This window comes from Parus major, chromosome 4, assembly GCF_001522545.3.
Source record: "Parus major isolate Abel chromosome 4, Parus_major1.1, whole genome shotgun sequence".
In the NCBI taxonomy this organism is placed as follows: domain Eukaryota; kingdom Metazoa; phylum Chordata; class Aves; order Passeriformes; family Paridae; genus Parus; species Parus major.
In genome coordinates, this window is record NC_031771.1 from 29,992,676 (window position 1) to 30,011,250 (window position 18,575).

The 18,575-nt window shown below is 36.6% G+C and overlaps 1 protein-coding gene across 1 annotated transcript in view; it reads right to left on the reverse strand.

Moving 5' to 3' along the window:
- Positions 1 to 251: 251 nt before the first annotated feature.
- NAF1 (nuclear assembly factor 1 ribonucleoprotein) overlaps positions 252 to 18,575 on the reverse strand; it is a 20,280-nt gene continuing 1,956 nt past the window's right edge. Inside the window, exons 2-8 of the mRNA XM_033513612.1 lie at positions 17,735 to 17,878; positions 15,795 to 15,888; positions 12,686 to 12,768; positions 11,605 to 11,765; positions 7,952 to 8,003; positions 3,491 to 3,596; positions 252 to 966 (exon numbers count right to left, since the gene is read on the reverse strand). Coding sequence (XP_033369503.1) covers positions 539 to 966; positions 3,491 to 3,596; positions 7,952 to 8,003; positions 11,605 to 11,765; positions 12,686 to 12,768; positions 15,795 to 15,888; positions 17,735 to 17,878 — 1,068 coding nt within the window. The 3' untranslated portion in view covers positions 252 to 538. The remainder of the gene's footprint in view (positions 967 to 3,490; positions 3,597 to 7,951; positions 8,004 to 11,604; positions 11,766 to 12,685; positions 12,769 to 15,794; positions 15,889 to 17,734; positions 17,879 to 18,575) is intronic.

Here is an 18,575-nt window from a genome sequence, read left to right on the forward strand (position 1 = left end):
AGTATTCAAAGCTGGATAGTGGTTTATGCCTTATATATAATGGAAAACCTAGCTCAAAATATAGAGGACAGATTTTCAGGTCCCATGTAGGTTTCAAAATTTGCAGAAATTGAGAAAAATGTTTTAGCACAGCAATATACCACCATTCTAAAAATATCAAAATATTGTCTATGTGAAATTACTCTCTTTGCTACTTAACAGTAGTTATATAAACTCTCACATTTATTACAAAATAGATTTCCACCACTACATACCAGTGTCCAAAAGGCTTTTATTTATCATCTTTAAGTAGCAGATACTATAAAAATAAACCATTACTTAATATTCAGTTACTTTTATCATATAAATTTCTTTTTGGAAACAGGTAACATATACAGAAAAAAATAATTTTCTACAGATGTCCCACAAAGCACAAAACTCTGCATTTGTTCTACTGCTGCAGTAAAAGAAACCATCTCCAGAATAAGGGAATGCAGTCCTGGCAGGCTGTTCTTTCTCCCTGTGAACTGCAGGGCTCTACATGGACACACATGGAATCTTAGTAAGGCCTGAACTGAGGAGGGTGGCAGTCTGGAGGAGGTGGCGGCGGTGGTGGCGGTGGCGGTGGCAGTGACAGAAATGAGTAGGATGAATTGTACATGTTTGGGCCTGTCCACATCATATTCATGTTTGAAGGTGGAGGGTGGAATTGATACCCATCACTGACATAACCAAAATCTGGAGGAGGAAAGGCATACTGTTGCATCACTGGATATTCTTTTCTATAAGGTGGTGGAAACACGGGTGATTCCTGGTATATCCTCCTGTCTGAAGAGTACAGCTGTGGTGGTCTTACTTGGGGCCTGAAAAACCCTCGAGGGCCTGATGGAGGAGGAAACAGATCCCTGAAGAACCCTCTGCCATGGTATCCTCTTGCGTAACTTGAAGCAGGCTGCTGCACTGACTGATGAAATTCTTTATTCTCACCTAAAGAATAAGCAAATGTAAGAAACCTGCATACACACAGCTGTAATATTATTTTGGAAAGATCAACTTTAGTCTTCACAAATCTTTCAAGGTGAAGTCAAGGAAATTTGAAAACCAATCTTATCAAGAAATAATACTGGCAAGTAGTACATGAAGAATAAAATAATACCAGGAAATCTACTGTTTAGTAACTAATCTTGATTGATTGGAGTAATATAAAAAGGATGATCCTGAGAGTTGCAAATTTAGTCTTTAAAAAAGAAATTTCATCTTCTTTCCCTACAGACTTTCCATTTGTCTAAATGTGTCAGGAACACAAGAATTTTGTGTATTATCTGTATTTTGGAAGCTTTTGAAACAAGATTAAAAACAACACATTTTTAAACTAAAGATAAATCAACACAGCATTACACTGAAGGGGTATCAGTTCCAGCCTTCAGTTCCAAATTGGTGTAACAGCATAGACACAGGACAGTAGAAATTATTCAAGCTCAAATTAATAAAATTAAATTACTCTATCAGAAAAAGGACAATCTGTACCTCTAGCCAATTCACTTTCAGCATTCATCTTTCAAAGACAAATTTTTCCCTGTACAGCTCACTCTAAGCATATATTTAATGTTCATAGCAAATATACTGCCCCTTTATATAAATATCATAGGAGTTTTAATGGGATTAGAACTATAAAACAAAAAGTATTAAAATGCTGAAGATGCTCCAAAGAGCTGTTAAGAGATTCAAAAAGCTGCAGAACTTAAACCATCAGAAGGATTTTATGGCTGGGAGCAACAAGGTATTGAGGAATATAACAACGCATAAAATCACTGCAATTTAAAAACCTGTGTGAATCTCATCCTTGGCATTAGACTCCATAGCTTTTCAAAGCTGAAAATGTTTTTAAGTCTGGAAAGGTAGTTGGATGCCAGAATTCCTACTCATTTTCATGGAGGATTAAGAGTTAAGATTCCTTTGGTACAATCAGGCCTCTTGCAAGCACTGAAGTAAAGTACTGAGTATTTTTGTTCATTCTTTCAAATACTATAACAATAGACAATTTTAATATGCTCATGTAAACCTTCACCTGAGACCAACCTTGTTCCTCTATTTGTAACATATCATTGCTGTTGAATTCTACAACCAAAACTGCACACCAATTTGTGCCATGTTATTTACAAAAAAAAACCAAAACCACAGCAAATCAAAATCTATCTGCCTTGACAGAGTGCAGCAGTTCCTCCTGTTGTGTTCTCAGTTATGGAACATAATTCAGTAACAGCTTCAGGAAGCCCTAGGCAAAGGCAGGCCTGCAATAAGCTGGCAGGAAAAGGATGTGGTGGAAAACACACATATGCTAGATTAACAGAAACCAGGAGAAAATAACCATCATTAATGAAGAGAAAGTACAGCACAATTCAGATCCATCTCTTAAGGGAAAAAAAACCTGTCAAAACCATAGGGCAAAAGCCAGTTGAAGACCGTGGCTTTGACTGATATAAGGGAGGACTGTACTGTACAAGAAATATTAAAGGACAGCTATTGATCTCCCCACAGATCAAGAGAAAAGGGTTTCAAGCAGGGCACAATGTCTACCAGCTTTACAAAGGAAGAGAAGCAAACTCATGGGAGTCTGAGAAATTTAATGGGGGAAGCACCATGCTGCAGATAGCTGAAGCAATCTGCTAAGTGAGCAGCAGAAGACGGTAAGGGATGAGAGTCGCATTTAAAGGGAGAGGTAAAAAAAACATGCAGCCAAAGCAGACCAGTGAGAACAGAAAACAAGGGATGCAGTATGAATTATTCAACCAAAATCGCAATCAAAAATCAAAGATTTGTCAGTAAAGAGGCACGAGAGAAGAGAAAATTTGGTTATGGTAAACAGAGCACAGCTGCAAGCATGCACCTGGAGGAGATACAACAGCAGAAGAAAGGAGAGTAAAGAAAGCTATTCATATTAAGAAAATCTATATACAGCTTGGTTCATCTAATGGCTGCATTAAGTAAACAGAGAGGTTCTCAGCAGGCTACACACCATTTAGAGTTATTTAGAAGAGTATTTGTATGTCATGGATGAGGAAAAGCTTCCTTTTAGACAGAGGAATAAATTCTCCATCTAAGACCTGTGTCTCCTCCCTTGATTGCCAAAGAAGTGGGTTTCCAAAAATTGCATATGGCCTTCCTCTGTCTTCTCCCAGCACTCAAAGGCTTTAGCTGAACTCCATCCAAATGGTGGCATCTGTTCAGAATCCTCAATGTGTGTCACCCAACACTGTTCTAAGAGCCTTTGACTCTCCTCTGACAACTGCTCTGCTGCTGTGCCACTTCCACAGGGTTTCCATTTCAAGAGAATACAACTTCATTTTTCTTCTAAAATAATAAATACAGAATGTAGCCACAAATTCAAACATAAATTTGGAAAGTACAGAATTACTATTAACTGTATAAAAACTCAATTATTAAGATAATTATAAAAGGGCATTACAAACTTAGATTAACACACAAAAGCATTGACATAGCATTCACTCACTTGATGGAAGTGTTTCTGATCTTATTTTCTTTCTTCCTTGACTGTGAGGCTTCTTTTTCTTCTGTTTTGCCTCCTTTTCTTTCTCATCATCACTGAACTCCAAAACCTGGTTTAAACAAAAATCAGATGCCTTTCAGCACAAGAAAAAAGTTAACACTCCAAAAATTTATCATAACACAATTGATGCATGACTCAGTATCCTTTCTAATTTTCCTGAAAAGAGCAACATTCCAGTGCCGACCACAAATGTTTTATTGCCTAGATGTTAGTAAGAAAAGAAAAGGAGGTGGCTGGTTACTGCCAAGAAAAAGCTTTCAAAGAGCAACTGCAGATTAAATGAATTAAAAAATGAATTTTTAAAATGAATAAAAATTAACTTGGCAACTAATACATAATTCAACATTAAAACTACATTAAAAAATCTCCAATATTGTCACTAAACTGGAATTTTCTGTAGTATATTTAGTAACACTTTCTATTGAATTTGTAATAGCAGTGTTATTCCAAATAAATTTTCAGTTTTGAGGAATGTTGTCATTTACAACAGACCCAATGTCCCTGCAACATTTTCTTCTTGTTACACAAGGTTTTGCTACCTTCCAAATCCTAACTTACATGAGAGAGGGTAAGTTATCAGGAACAGGGAAGAAATCTGTCAGCGTTAATTAGCTGCCTGAAAAACACCTCACTCTTACAACTTCAAAGTGGCAGGATTTGCTCCCACCCTTCCCTTCCCAAATCTCAAAGTAGAAGCTTTGCTGCTTACTTGCATCTATCAAATACACAAAGAATGGATCTCAAAAACACTGCACCAAAACAGTGCTTAAGAAACCTCATTAAAGTTAATTCTGAATACAACTATTTCTTCTACTACATAACTGGATGATGTACTCAAAAAAGCCATAAGAACTACAGCAAGATGATGTTTACCATGAAGTAAAATCTTTCACTAACTCCTGATTTTTCTAAGAACTCCAGTACACTCCAGTATACTCCACTAATGCAGAAATAATGAACAGCAATACGTACCTTTTACTGCTACCTAATTTCCATGTAACAACCCACAACCCCAAAGAAAAACTGCAGTTATCTGCTGCTGCTAGCCTTGCAGCATACAGATCACACTTTGTCATCCTCTGACCAAGAACAAAGCTAGAAGAGATTGCATTAGTGGCTCTACAAATAAGCCAGGCTAGTTAAGAGCCTGCCAAAAAAGGAATGCTTACCATATAACTAAAAGCAGCAAGTAAGAAAGGTCTACCATGGATTAATTAGTACAAAAATGAAGCCTCACACATCAGAAAGAAGTGACTCCAACAACTGCACACAGTTTACTACAGGGGCTGCCCAGAAATCAGCTGCAATCTGAGGTCTTGTAAAGGGTCTGCCCAGAAATCAGCTGCAATCTGAGGTCTCTGGCTGTAAGAGACAATTTCAAGCATCAGTAGCATAAAATTTAATCTGCACCCCTGTAAACAGCTATTACCTTCACAGCAAAAACTACTTTCTATCAGCTCATCAACTGTCACAGCTTGGAATAGCATGGTATAAACTCTAACTGCTAGAAATAACCAAAGATTATTCTAATTGAGGATTACAAGATGTTAGATGTGTTTTTTTCCAAAACAGAGCACACAGACAGATCACACAGTCAGAAGACTGCACACTCGTGTCATCACTGACTTTTTTCAAGCTTCCTTTGTTCCTTTCTTTAGTGAGGTACAGCAAATTTAAATGAAGAAAAATATTTAAGAAAAAAATCTTTGGAAAAAGCAATGAATCTGTATCTGCAGATCTGACTGCCTGTACTTGGCCAATAAAATTTCATGGGTTCCTACAAACTGAAATAACATATCTAGCTTATCTCCTGAACAGCTTTTAAAACATGACTAAAAAAACAGAAGAGCTCACAATTAGCCAATAAGCCCATTTGGTATCATCATCACGAGATAATTGCTGAATTAAAGCAAGTTAAGATTAGTCAGAAGTCTCCAAGTTTTTCAAAGCTCTATGGATAACATACCTACAGTCCAATCCTTATGCAACATTTCTAATTCTCAAATTATGATTCTCTGTGAGATTATGTCTACAAGAAAGGAAGGCAATTTACAGCCAGAACTGACAGACAAGAATTCTTTGAGGGAAGTTAGCACCACACAGCTCAGTTTCATTTACAGGAAACAAAATCAGTATTTCAAAATGCACCATCTTCACTCACTACGATGGAAAAAGCAACATTCCAAGTTGAGAGACTGATACACCATTACAGGACCTATCTTTGAGCACAGAAAAGATCATGTCACAACATCTCTCCTTCAAGCCAGAATAACCATCCTGGGATAAAGACTGTGAATGCAAAATTTAACAATGTCTCTAATAGCATCCTTCTGTAGAAGTTGTCCAACATTGGGATGGGCAGGTTCATGGTGCAATGGGTGAAGAACTGCCTGAAGGGTGTAGTTCTTCAGGGCTCAGTTCCAGAGACAGTTCTGTTCAATGTATTTATCAATGATCTGGATGCAGCATGTAAAAGCACCATGAGCAAGTCTGCTGATGATACCAAACTGCCATCGACTCTCTTGAGAGACAGGAGGCCTTGCAGAAGGATCTAGACAGTTTGAGGTCCTGAACAATGATTAATGGGATGAAATCTACTGAGTCCAAATGCTGCACACCTAGGATGAAGTAACACCAGGCTCAAGTCTAAATTGATAAAGGAGTGGCTGGAGAGCAGCTCTGCTGAGACAAATCCAGGGGTGCTGATCAGCAGCAGCTCAGTGTGGGTCAGCAGGGGCTGCCCTGGGACCCAGAGGGCAAAACCCCATCCTGGGGTGCATCAAGCACAGCACGAGCAGACAACCAACAGAGGTGACTGTCCTGCTGCATTCAGCCTTGGGGGGCCTCACCCTGAGTGCTCTGTGCAGTTCTGGGCCCTGCATGTCAAGAACTCCAAAGTCCTTCCTTGGTTATGCTGCATCCAGAGGAGAGAAAGTTGGTGAAGCACTGGAAGGCATGTCCTGTGAAAAGCACACCAGACTCTGGACTTGCCTCATCTGGTGGAAAGGAGGCTGAGACAACCTCACTGCTCTCTATAGCTTGCTGACAAAGGGGAGGGAGAGGTGATGATCTCTTCTACCTGGTATGCAGTAATAGGATGAGTCAAAGGTCCAAAACTGTATCAGGGAGGTTCAGACTGGAAATAAAGAATTTCTTTACTGAGATGGTGGTCAAACACTGGAAGAGACTTCTTGAAGTGGTGGCTGACACCCTGAGCCTGTCAGTATTTCAGAGATATTTGGACAATGCTTTTCACAACATGCTTCAGCTTATGCTTCAGCATCAGCCCTGAACTTCCCAGCCCTGACTACTGTAGGTTTCTTCCAACTGAAACAGTCTATTCCATCCTAAAAATCAGTCAGAACACTGGAGAAACAAAACCAAACATCACCACCCCAAAAAGAAAAACCCCCAAGCCCCACAAAATACACCTTTCCTACCAAATTATAGAGTGAGAAGCATATATTACATAGCAGAGAATTATACTAAAAAGGCAAGCATTTGGAAGATTGAAAACAAGCACACAGATCTCTTTAGAATAATATGGTAGACATAAGGCTTGTAGTAGTTTCAGCTACTTTGGATAAGATACGTTTAAAGTAGGAATGGCAAGGAAAAGTGACTCAACTGTTGTGATGTAAAACAAATCTCATGGAAACACCTCAATAAAATGACCAGCCTTGTGATTCTTACTGAATACTCACAAAATGCATAGCAGAAGTGGGTTAAAGACCACTAAGAAAAGGTCACTGAAGAAGTATTTACAGATCCTATAGCAAATGATGTCAATGGTCACAGGGAGCTCCTAATTCTACATGACTCTGCATGTCAGCCTTTTTTTGCAGAAGAAGCAGGTCTCCTCTCATGGAACTACTGTTTTATAACAGCAAACTGTAGAGGAAGCTTACTAAGACATTCAAAGGATGCAACAGAGATGTCAAGGTAATTCTGAAGAGCAGACAGCTTAAATGTCCAAGTAGTAAGTTTGCAGAGTACTAGTAAGCCTTTAAAAACAAACAATTGCTTGTGGCCAATTGAAAACAAAGCTGCAGTGAAAGAATGACAGGGACAAAAATTCCCTCACAGAAGCAAAATTATTAGGGAAGGTAAAAGCACTGCAACCCAAAGTTAAACACTCAGGTTGTCAAATACATTCTTGAAGGAGGAACCGAAGATACACATCTTGCTTACTGCAAAAAGCAAGCAGAGAGACAGGTAGTACTGTCTACACTCACTACGAGACCTCTCCAAGAAAAGCATGATCCTTTCCTTCAATGAAAAGGTACATTCAACTCTTGTCTCCATAAAAAGATATCTTGCTAATTAGTTGCTCTGCACAGAATTTTTTCCACAAATTACTTGTGTAATCAAAAACATTAAACAAAAAAAAAACCCAATAGTTACTTCAGGTGGTGGTTCTTGGTCATTCTTCCAAGATGCATCTGAACCTTTTTCCCTAAAAGAAAAAACAGACAACAAAAACACAAATTAGACAATCCCGATAAAGGAAAGCTAACACTTTTTATAAGTTATCAGGTCTCCTAGAACAGGAGCTTCCTCTTTTCAAAGAGTTACTTAGTTTTTAATATTGTTCAAAAGCAAACAGTAACGTAAAGATCAATTCAGGGCTTCACTACTCTTGAAAAATCTAGTTTAATACTAAGTTTTGATCAACATTCTCAAAACAAATCCTTTTGAACCTTAATTGATTTGAACCTGAACTGAGGTAGTTCACTGCAACTTTCTTATGCTTGACTACAATCACAAGGATTCTTATTCTTATGATTTCAGGACATGTATCTTCAGTTAAAAAGAACAATGAACTCATTCAGTAGGGCACAGGCTTCCAATATAACTACAGCAAAGTAAATTCAGAACCCTAAGACCTCAGTGCTTGGCTTACAATCTTATTGAGACAGTGTTAGTTAGATGACTAGGTTTCACCTTTTATTTTGTTGTAAATATAAAATTAAATTGCAAGGCAAAAGACATTTAAAGAAGCAAAACCTCAATTTTCTTGCCTGACAAGCACCAAAATAAATTTGGATTAGTCTAATTTATTTAATTCACTGTCAAGTCCTTCACTAAAAATCAAGTAATTTCTCTGATTAGCAAAGAATTTGTGAAATAGATTTAAATTACACTGCCAGTAGTCTGTTGAAGGTTTTTTTCAGGCTGCTCTCAAATTTTATGTGTTTTGGTCTGAAACATCAAGGTACAAGCCTTATCTATGTAAAAAAACTGTATAAAACAGTGCAATACTGAAAATTCTTACTCGTAAAATGGGACAACAGAGTTAAAAAACATCAGTATGTCAGTGTGAAATGCCTTCAGTTGGTACTCTAATAACCAAGGGTCTTTTATGTATGCAACAAGGCAGCAAGAATCAAGTAGCAGTAACTACAAAAAACTACAAAACCTGGACTTCAGAGGTCATTAGTCACACCCATAAGAGCACTGGTAAGTCATCTGGAGGTACACAGTGCCTCAATCCCTAACCATAAAACTGAAGTTCAACTTCTACGTGTCCTTTTGAGATTATGAGGGAAAGAGGAAGGCAAAGAAGACATTTTAAAGCTCAATTTGAAGAAAACATTACAAGGAGCAACAAATGATAAGGACTATATACAAGTAATTTCTCAGCTGCAGAAAGCTTTTTTTTATTATTATGAACTGAACTGTTTCTTCCCTCCATCTTGTTATTCTGAAGCAACACATGCCTGCCAGAAATACCAGAGCACACAAGAACCACTAAGACCTGTGGTCATTCAGCAATATATAACATCACTGACTGCAAACTTTAAATCTTTCAAAGTCAGGCATCTTATCTCCCTCTCCCAAAGCAGCCTTCCTCATTTCAGCAAACAAAAACTGCTTTTCATGCTCCCAAATATTTAGTATCTTCTGCAAAGAACAATATAGTAATTCTTTGATTTGTGAAGTCATACTGCAAGATCTTGAAGTCTAACAAAAGGTAATTCAGAGGAATCATGAAAATACATGAGCTTTTTTAGAACCGGGTTTCAGGCAATACAACACAAGCCTATCTTTAGCAACAAATTACTTTGCATTCAGAAAGTTTTGCACTACACTTTCACTTATTTTTCTATAAAGTGTGAGGCTTATTCAAAGCACTGCAACTTTGTACAATGTAAGCAGATTGCATTTCAGATTTCAGAAAAAGCTTTAAACTCAGTGTTTCTTCCAGATCTTAATCTTGATTCCTTTCATTTTCAAAGAACCATCACAGTTTTGAACAGCAGTTTTAAAACTTTAACCCTGTAATACTCTACAATCTGGTCTGCACAGTCAAACTAAAAAAAAAAAAAAATAAAATGCAGAAAATAAAAATTATTGGTTATCAAATTTGCCATCTACTAATGTCCAAAAGTCTTCTAGTGGATCACTGACCAAAGCTTGACTTTTCTACTAACCATTCACATTCTTATAGCATTAAGGTTTCTTCATGTAGCATTACAGCGTAAGTCAGAAATCAGAAATTCTAAATCCATTTTTAACAAAACCTATTTACTGAAAAAGCAGCTTCAACTGATAGCACCAAATGCCTCACACAAGCTTAAGAAACTGTAGTGACAAGACCCAGAAATATAATATTGTTTCAATGTGCTATAACTTAAGTCACACTACTCATTGTAATTGAGACAAGAAGCAATATCTGAAGCATGTTCAGCTGTGCTGGTAAGCCATGGAAGCCTGAAGTATCTTGCCTAGGTTTCAGTTTTTTACCATCTATGATGGTGAAGTACTACCAAATGAAAAATGGTTCCCCAAACTATTTCCAAAGCATGAAACAAAGTAAAACACAAGTCTCCCATCTCAGATGCTGAGTACAGCACACGGTTATTGATGCAACAAGCAGATGATTAAAGTCTGTGCACTTACTGTGCTAAGCAACAAAGTTTAATAGCGCAAATCAAAGACCAGCTGGCATCAAAATGCTGCAGAAAAACAAACAAGCAGCAGAGCAAGCAAGTGATCTATTTTGGTCCTTACTGAAGGGAAGAAAATATGCTTGTTGCTTGCACAGAAATGAGGAAGTTAAAAAGAAATAATAAAAAAAAAAGGACTCCTGCAGGTCTAACTACACTTTTGACTAAAGAAAAGAACTATTCAGTATGAATAGTGGCACAGCTGTAATGAATGCAGACAATTAAGCAACCCCTGAGAACTAATCCTAATAAACAGAAACTAAGTCACTTGTATAACAAAAGATATCTAACCTATAGTTATTTCAGATGATTGCTCATCAATAATTAGAACATTAGTATCTAGCTGTCATTTATTACGTTTTATTTCTTAGTCTGTGTCTTTGAGTAGATTTCCCTCTAAATGGCATCAAGCACTACTTATTTATGCATGCTACTTTCCTCAGACTGGGATACACAAACACTACTGAGAAGTTTCTGAACATCATACTAGCATTGTCACTCAAATCCCTCTCCTCTTGCAAATTTAGAGGGTAATTCCTATCTAGAATTGTCATCCTCCAACTGTGTATATAGATTTATTGATAATTACATTTCAATTCCAGCCTTGTAATATGAAATAAAAATAGTAAATTAATACAATCTTGTTCAGAATGCAAACAAGCTTATTATCAGTTCTGAAACTATACAAGAATCTAAAGAACAACAAAATCTGGAAAGCTCAGCCTGAAAAACTGTCTTTTTTTTATACTCATGTATATAAATGCCAGAGGGCGTGGATGAAGTATCAATGAACTTTTCTGGATGTGGTATTTTAGTTAGCAGCACAAAAAGCAAGCAAGCTTAGTATATTAAGCAGAATAAGAAGCTAAACTTTAGTAATTACGGCACTTTAAAAGCTCGCAGTTGACAGTTACTTTTTACTGTTCTCCAAGGCAAAATAGTACAGGGTCTTATTATTACAACATAGTTGAGACTATCTAAAGGAAATATGAAGTTTAGTCTTAAGCTCAGTACTATAATTTCTCACTGAAGACTCAACTTCAATCCAACATTTTTAGCTATATAAAAAAACAATTATAACCAGATTAGAAAAGAAATCAGACTCACTGTTTTAGTTTCTCTGCAAATATATACTGGGTGAAGTCCTTAACTGATGGAGCAAAGTACATGCTATCTTGCACATTAATACCTCTCTCTTTGATATGCTCAGAGCTGTTAAATCTCATCACATAAAAAGGATGTGAAACAGGACCAAATATCTCAAATATCTGAAAGGAATAAAATTAAAAAGTTTAAATACACTGAAAGTAACTTATTAGAGGCTAATTTCATTTTAGACAATGATATTTAAGAAGTCAGACATATTTTCAAAATGCAGCATCGAAAGTTCCTTTCACACTTTAGCTTTATTACCAAATTTTGTTTGACAGTGTATTTCTCCAACTACTGTTTGTTGTTATATGGAAAAGTAAGTTCTCACATGCTTCATAATCCTTCCTTTTGTCAAATCTCTATTTTACTGTGTCTGTTATGCTTTCAAGTCTCGTAACACTTAGAACAATCTCCTGATCATTTTTTCCTCAAAGTTCTTCTTAACAAGATGTCTTCATAGCAGTTACCACTTGTTCCCCAGCTTCATGGAGAGCAGAGAATTTTTCCATGTTTTACAGAACATACACAATTCAGGCTAAGTTTATTCTGTAAAACATCTAGCATTCAAAGATATTTCAGTAGTTACCCTTGTGGATGATGGCTTCCCTTCTACAAAAAATTCGATGCAACAACCCTCTCAGCAAACATTCCTCACTGGCCTTAAATCAGAACAGCACAGAAGAAAACACAGCCCATTTTTCATAATATTTCACTCTAACAACTTCCTCTGTCTAGCAGTAAAAGAGTACACAGCATATTACTCCAAAACATCATACATCTGAAAGCAATCTCTTCCCCTCCACAAGCACTCTCATCAAACACTAGAAACTCACCAGATACTGTAATTCTGTAAGGATGCAATTAATAGGAATTCTTGCAATTAAAAAACAGATGAATACAGCAAGAGTCAAAGGCAAAGAAAAACTATCTATCAAGGAAACATCTTTCATTTAGTCGACTTCAACTCTACTTTCTGGAGGGCTAAAGAATACTTCCAATTTTATACCAGAATAATAAGTTTTAAATTTACACTCACCTTTCCTGCTACTTGCCGATCTTCTTTAAAAATTATGCTTTCCTCATTTACCGGAGGTAGGCCCTTCAGTGATTCAATTATTACTAAAATGGAAAGAAAAAAATAAATTAGAATTTTATGTTTCAACAGCATGTAGTTAATTGCAGTAAAACTTAAAGCACACCACTACTCGTCTACTTAAGTTTGCAGAGCTGCAACCAAGTATTCTTGCACTTATATAAAAGTACTTAGAATCACACACCCCCTCTCCAATGATACATGAATGCTAATATTTATATTGCTTACAAAATTATTGTTCTCTGGGGTAATGAGAGAGAGGCCTAAGAATCACACCAGAACACAAAAGCTGCCTGGCAGTTTAGTCACAGTAGCAACTGATGGCATATACACAATCTCTTACACATTTTGCAATTTAATGCCATAGAAGTCTCATAGTACATTTGGGCCTAATGACGATTAAACTTCTCTACAGAAGAACTTCTCTGTTCTTCTGTAAAACAACAGAATGCTCAATTAAGCATTCTCAATGCCTTCCACCAGCAAATAAAGTCACTCAAGTACATAGTGTCATTCATACTCCAACAAAAGCTCAAGATCATCACTGCTAAACTTACATAAAAGGACTTTCAGCAATCAACATGTCACCAAACTAAACGTTACTGCTACTACTGCAATCTGCAAAAACCTTAACATGCCAAACAAAGGTATGACAATTACACAGGCTTAGGAGTTCACTGAATTTCAACAGAATTTTTGAAATCAATTTCTTTTGTGCCTACCTTTAAGATAAAATATACAGTGAAAGTACACAATGTGTTGTTTAAACCTCATGAGAAATATACCTTAGTAAAAAAAAAAAGACAAGAACCCCCAATCATCCGAACAAAAAAAAAAAACCTTACAAAAAACAACACATAAAAAACTCTTAGATAATGTTCTCTCAACTTGATTCACCACATGTAGCCCACAGCCTGCAGTAGGCTAAGGAAAATATATCCTGAGAATGTACAATGCACCAGTCCCATGAAACTTAGGAGAAATATTACCACCTCCAGCCTATTGACTTAGAGCTTCCCCTACCCCAACGCAGCCTAAATTACCAGCTTCTGCTCTTGCAGGCACAAAGTACAGCCCCAGGGAAAGTTTCTCATATACACCAAAGCTGTTTACTTTCCAGGCCCCAACCCACACAGTGATTTTTTTCTCTTCTCTTTAAGTACCTTGAAGCAAAACAGCAAAACTTTTGTTAAATTCTGATACACTGGGAAGAACTTCACAGAAAGTACTGACTTTTTTCTTTTAGCTACTGCACAGCAAGCATGAACCTACACTGTTCTGGCCTCAAATTTACCTCACAGGATGAAATATCTACTTTTAAGTATCACTCACTCACTGCAGACTGATGAACTTAAAAGCTTGCTACAGAGAACAGCAGAAATTCTGAGGGACATCAAAGGGACAGAAAAAGAATACTGATTGTTGTGTCAGAATAGTATTTGTGGCTTCCAAATGAGGAATCAACTCCCCTCAGACGAGATGTAAACTGGTGTACAGAGGTATCAATCTGCTTAAAAATCAAAACACAATCCCTAGTTAGGTGTCTAATACAGCCACAAGTCAACTGAAATTGAGGCCTGTTTTCAGAAGAACTGAAAGAAACTTTTCAAAAGAAACTAAAATGTGGAGGAGAAGTCATAAAGCAAGGTAGTAAAAGCAAAAAAATAATCACAGATGTCCTGGGGGTTTATGCCATTCATGCAGTTTTATTTCATTATGATTATTAGCTTGTCTTTAACTTTCAGCAACAAATCTAATTCGACACCTCATACATGTACATTACATAAAGTAGGATGCAGCCTGAAGAATCCACCTACCAGTAAAGTGGTATTTGAAAAGACCAGTCAGGATTAGAATTAAGGATGGTTTTCAAAACTGCAGTCTTTAAAACAGTTTTGTTTATACTTTCATATTTTAAACCAAAAATAAGAGTAACAGCAGATATGATTTAGCTTTTTTTTTTTAAACTTGTTTTAAAATAACTACCATTTTAGCTGAAGGCAGCCTTCTTGAAGACCCCATTATTATCAATAAGCAAGAAAGGGCAAAGTAGAAAAGAACTAGATTAGTACCTTCCACACCCTCAACCCTGAATCCTGCAAATGAATGAAATTAAATCTCACCCAAATAAAATAATGTGGAGGAATTGCCTGTATTACCTTAAGTCTTTTAAAAAAGAAAAATTAATAGAAAAAATATTTACTTTATTTTGTATGACATTCAATATAAATGCTTTAACTTCAAAATTGAACTTAAGTTCTAATTTTCATAAGCAAATTGTCTGGAATGCATATCAAGCAGAATGGAACACTTGAAATAGCTTAACTACAACCATACTGTGGATATTTTAGTAACATGAGCTTCAGCAAAACTTTGATTTCACTTATCAAATACTGAAGGTCCCACATAGATCCAAAAAGATCCCTCAATCTCTATGCCTGCAGTTAAGCTTACATCCATTTTATATCTCAATCCCATTAAGCTTACCCTCCACCTATAAATCATGTTAGTCACAGCATCCTCTGACTGCTGACATGGGCAACTTTCATTTGCTCACGGTGCCAGAAGTGGAACGAATAAAGATATAAATAAATAAATGAACTTGCACTGTTGAAGAAACACTTTTTCCTGTCCTCATATATTAACAAGCAAGCACTCAGGACTGCATTGTACTGCATCTGTGCTTTTAGTTATACACATCTTATATATTCAGGGATTATTCAAAAATAGCACTTACAAGTGGAAGGTTTTCTTAAAATACTTAAAATACAATAACTGCAGCCAGCATCAATATAAAAACTATAATACACAGTAGGAGAAAAAAAGGGTTTTAATTACACGGAAATTAGAAAATACACGCATGTAAGCCAAATAAAAGGAACACATTCAACACAAATGTCATGTTAGTTCAAATTCCAATTCAGCACCCTGTTATTCCCAGAAACACGATGCTGCAGGACTAACACATTGAAGGAACTGCTAAGAACACAATTCATGCAGAGATACACAGAAATTACAGTAATTGAAAACAAAGCAAATGTATCTTGCCTACCTAGCTGCTCAACGATGCTGGAAACTGTCCCAAAGAGCTTCAGTTCAACATCATCTGGAAGAATTATTGATAAGTCTTCAACAGGAGGCAATTTCTGCAAACATCAAGTCAATGTTTAGAATATAATATCACACGAAGACACTTACCACTTTGTCACTGCAGAAATTTGACAGTTTGGAAAAATCCCTTGGCATTTTTAAGTCTTGATTTTTTAAAAATCTGGTTTCATTCGCCTCTTTCAGAATCATCCTAAATGAACTCATCTTGGGGGACCACCACTTTTGAGGACATCTCTCCTAAAGAGACACTCTTCTACTTATTTCCATCACAACTCAGTAATTAATCAGAAATCAAAAAATAAGATCACTTGCAATAACATTCCATGCATGCTAGAAGAAAAATATACACAGCAAGAGGTAATAGAACATAAAATACACCAGATGTGTATCATCTGATTTAAAAAAATGGAGTCTGTCCATTTATAGCATGACTTGGATCATTACAGAAGATGTAAACACTGCAACAACCTATACAAAGAAAATTTTTATTAGCTGAAAGTTACATTTGGTACAAGAGGACAACTAGAGATCAGAAAGAACTCAAAAAGCCAAACTTCAGATACAAAAATGAGTACTATACAATATTCAAATTAGGCTTTTTTCCCCTCAAATGTAAGGCTCAGAATCTACTATCAAAGACTGATAATCAAGTTTATCATCTACCTCCAATTTACTCATAAACTGAGATTTCCATGTATATACTATGCTGCTGGGAATTCAGTAAAGACTTTATTAAACACAAGGCAACTAGAATAAGTATTATCTTCAAATTCAACACCCTGTGAATTCTGAGAGTTCAAATCTTAGCACTGAACTGCACTTTTAAAGGCCACAACTAGAAATAAAATCCCACACAAACAGAAGAATCTTATCCTGGTTTATCAACACATCACCTCATAATCTTCAATCTAACAAAAGTGTTTGGCAAAGGCTTAGAGACCAACACAAAGATCAAAAAGGCCAAGACTTTCCCAAATGTTATAGCATTAAATGCAAACCTGAATTCAGATAAAAACACTACATCCTTCTACCCGGCCAGTGATTTTTCCAATATTAAATCAAGTTCACTGCTAAAACTTAACTAAGTCACTTCTTTAAGAGCAATTCAAAGGCCAAAGACCAGCAGGAAGGTAAAATTCTGAGCCTGTATCTGAAAATAGCACCTTCTGCCACACTAGACACAGTATGTGTCAATCCTTGCTTCAAAGCAAGAGGTTTCTAAAACATTTCCACTAACACTCTTTAATACGTATACCTGAAAAACATAATCTTCTATGTTATTAACTGGGGTGGGTTCCACTGCAGAAAAGTCAATTTTCTTCAGAGTGGCTGTTATGAAGTTGCATTTTGGATCTGTGCTGGAAACATTACTGATAACAGAGATGTTTTTATTATTGCTGAGCAGGGCTTACACAGAGCCAAGGCCTTTTCTGCCTCTCATGCCACCCCATCAGTGAGGAGATGCAAAAGGAGATGGGAAGGGCACAGCCAGGACAGGTGACCTGCACAGACCAAAGGAACATTCCATACCAGGTAACATCATGCTCAGCATACAAAGCTGGGTGAAAAAGGAGAACAAGGGACATTTGGAGTGATGGTGTTTGCATGCCCAAGCAATGGTTACACATGATAGAGCCCAGCTTTCCTGAGGATGGCAGAACACCTACCTGCCCATGGAAAGTGATAAATTAATTTCTGGGTTTGCTTTGCTTCTGCAGATGGCTTTTGCTTTACCTACTAAACTGTGTCTAGCTCAGCCTTGGAGCTTCTCTTTTACTGTTCTGATTCTAGCCCCATCTTGACACAGGAGGACTGAGTTAAAATATAAATTTTTAGCTGGGTTAGTAGGAAAGGGTTTTAAAAATACCACATTGTACTTACATCAATAGGCAACTCATCCTTTGTCCTAATACAGGGTGTTCTATTATCCTTCTCCTTTAGACAATCATCTTCTTCTGATACTGCTGAAGATGATGAGGAGAGTGTAGTTGATGAACTATCTGAATCTGAATCTGTATCACTGAATTAAAAAAACAAACATGGGAGTTACAATACAGCCTTCTCAGTCACTGTTCTTGTAAAATCCCAACACTAGCATAGCGCTGAGTGAAAGTTAAGAAAATACTTATTCCAAGCAATGCATCTTGCACAATTAAGGATAAAAAATTCTAATTTTTGCAAATAAAAGTGATTAGTCCCATAATTTATGTCCTGTCCAAATCCCCCAGTAAATATTCTCACAGAGTAACTCAGTATTTCTCACTAACATTTTTAAGAGATGTTTACTGTCATGTTCAAGTGAAGAGTGAAGTAAGGAACCAGTCCCTACTCACATTAACATGCTCACTTTAGCTAAGGTCTAAATCCTTCAAGGGCTGGTGGAAGAAAAAAACGTGGAGCAACTGATCCTAGTAACTGAAAAACCACAATACAAACCTTACACAAGAAATACACTGAGATAAGCAAACTTATGCAAAATAGCCTTTCTTTCCTGAAGAAAAAAACAAAAAAAAAATAACCCAAACACTCCTTTCTAGATTCTTGTAATATCACACAGTCTCCTTCCTAAGTAAATGGATGGCTTTCTATTGCTCCTTTCATTATTCCAACAAATGTTCATTGTAAGGACAAGAATTAAGAGCACCTCTCCAAATGAACTGTTTGATAAAGTCAAATGTGGACTTCTTGGAATAACATCAATATAGCAGAAAATAAAAAAAAA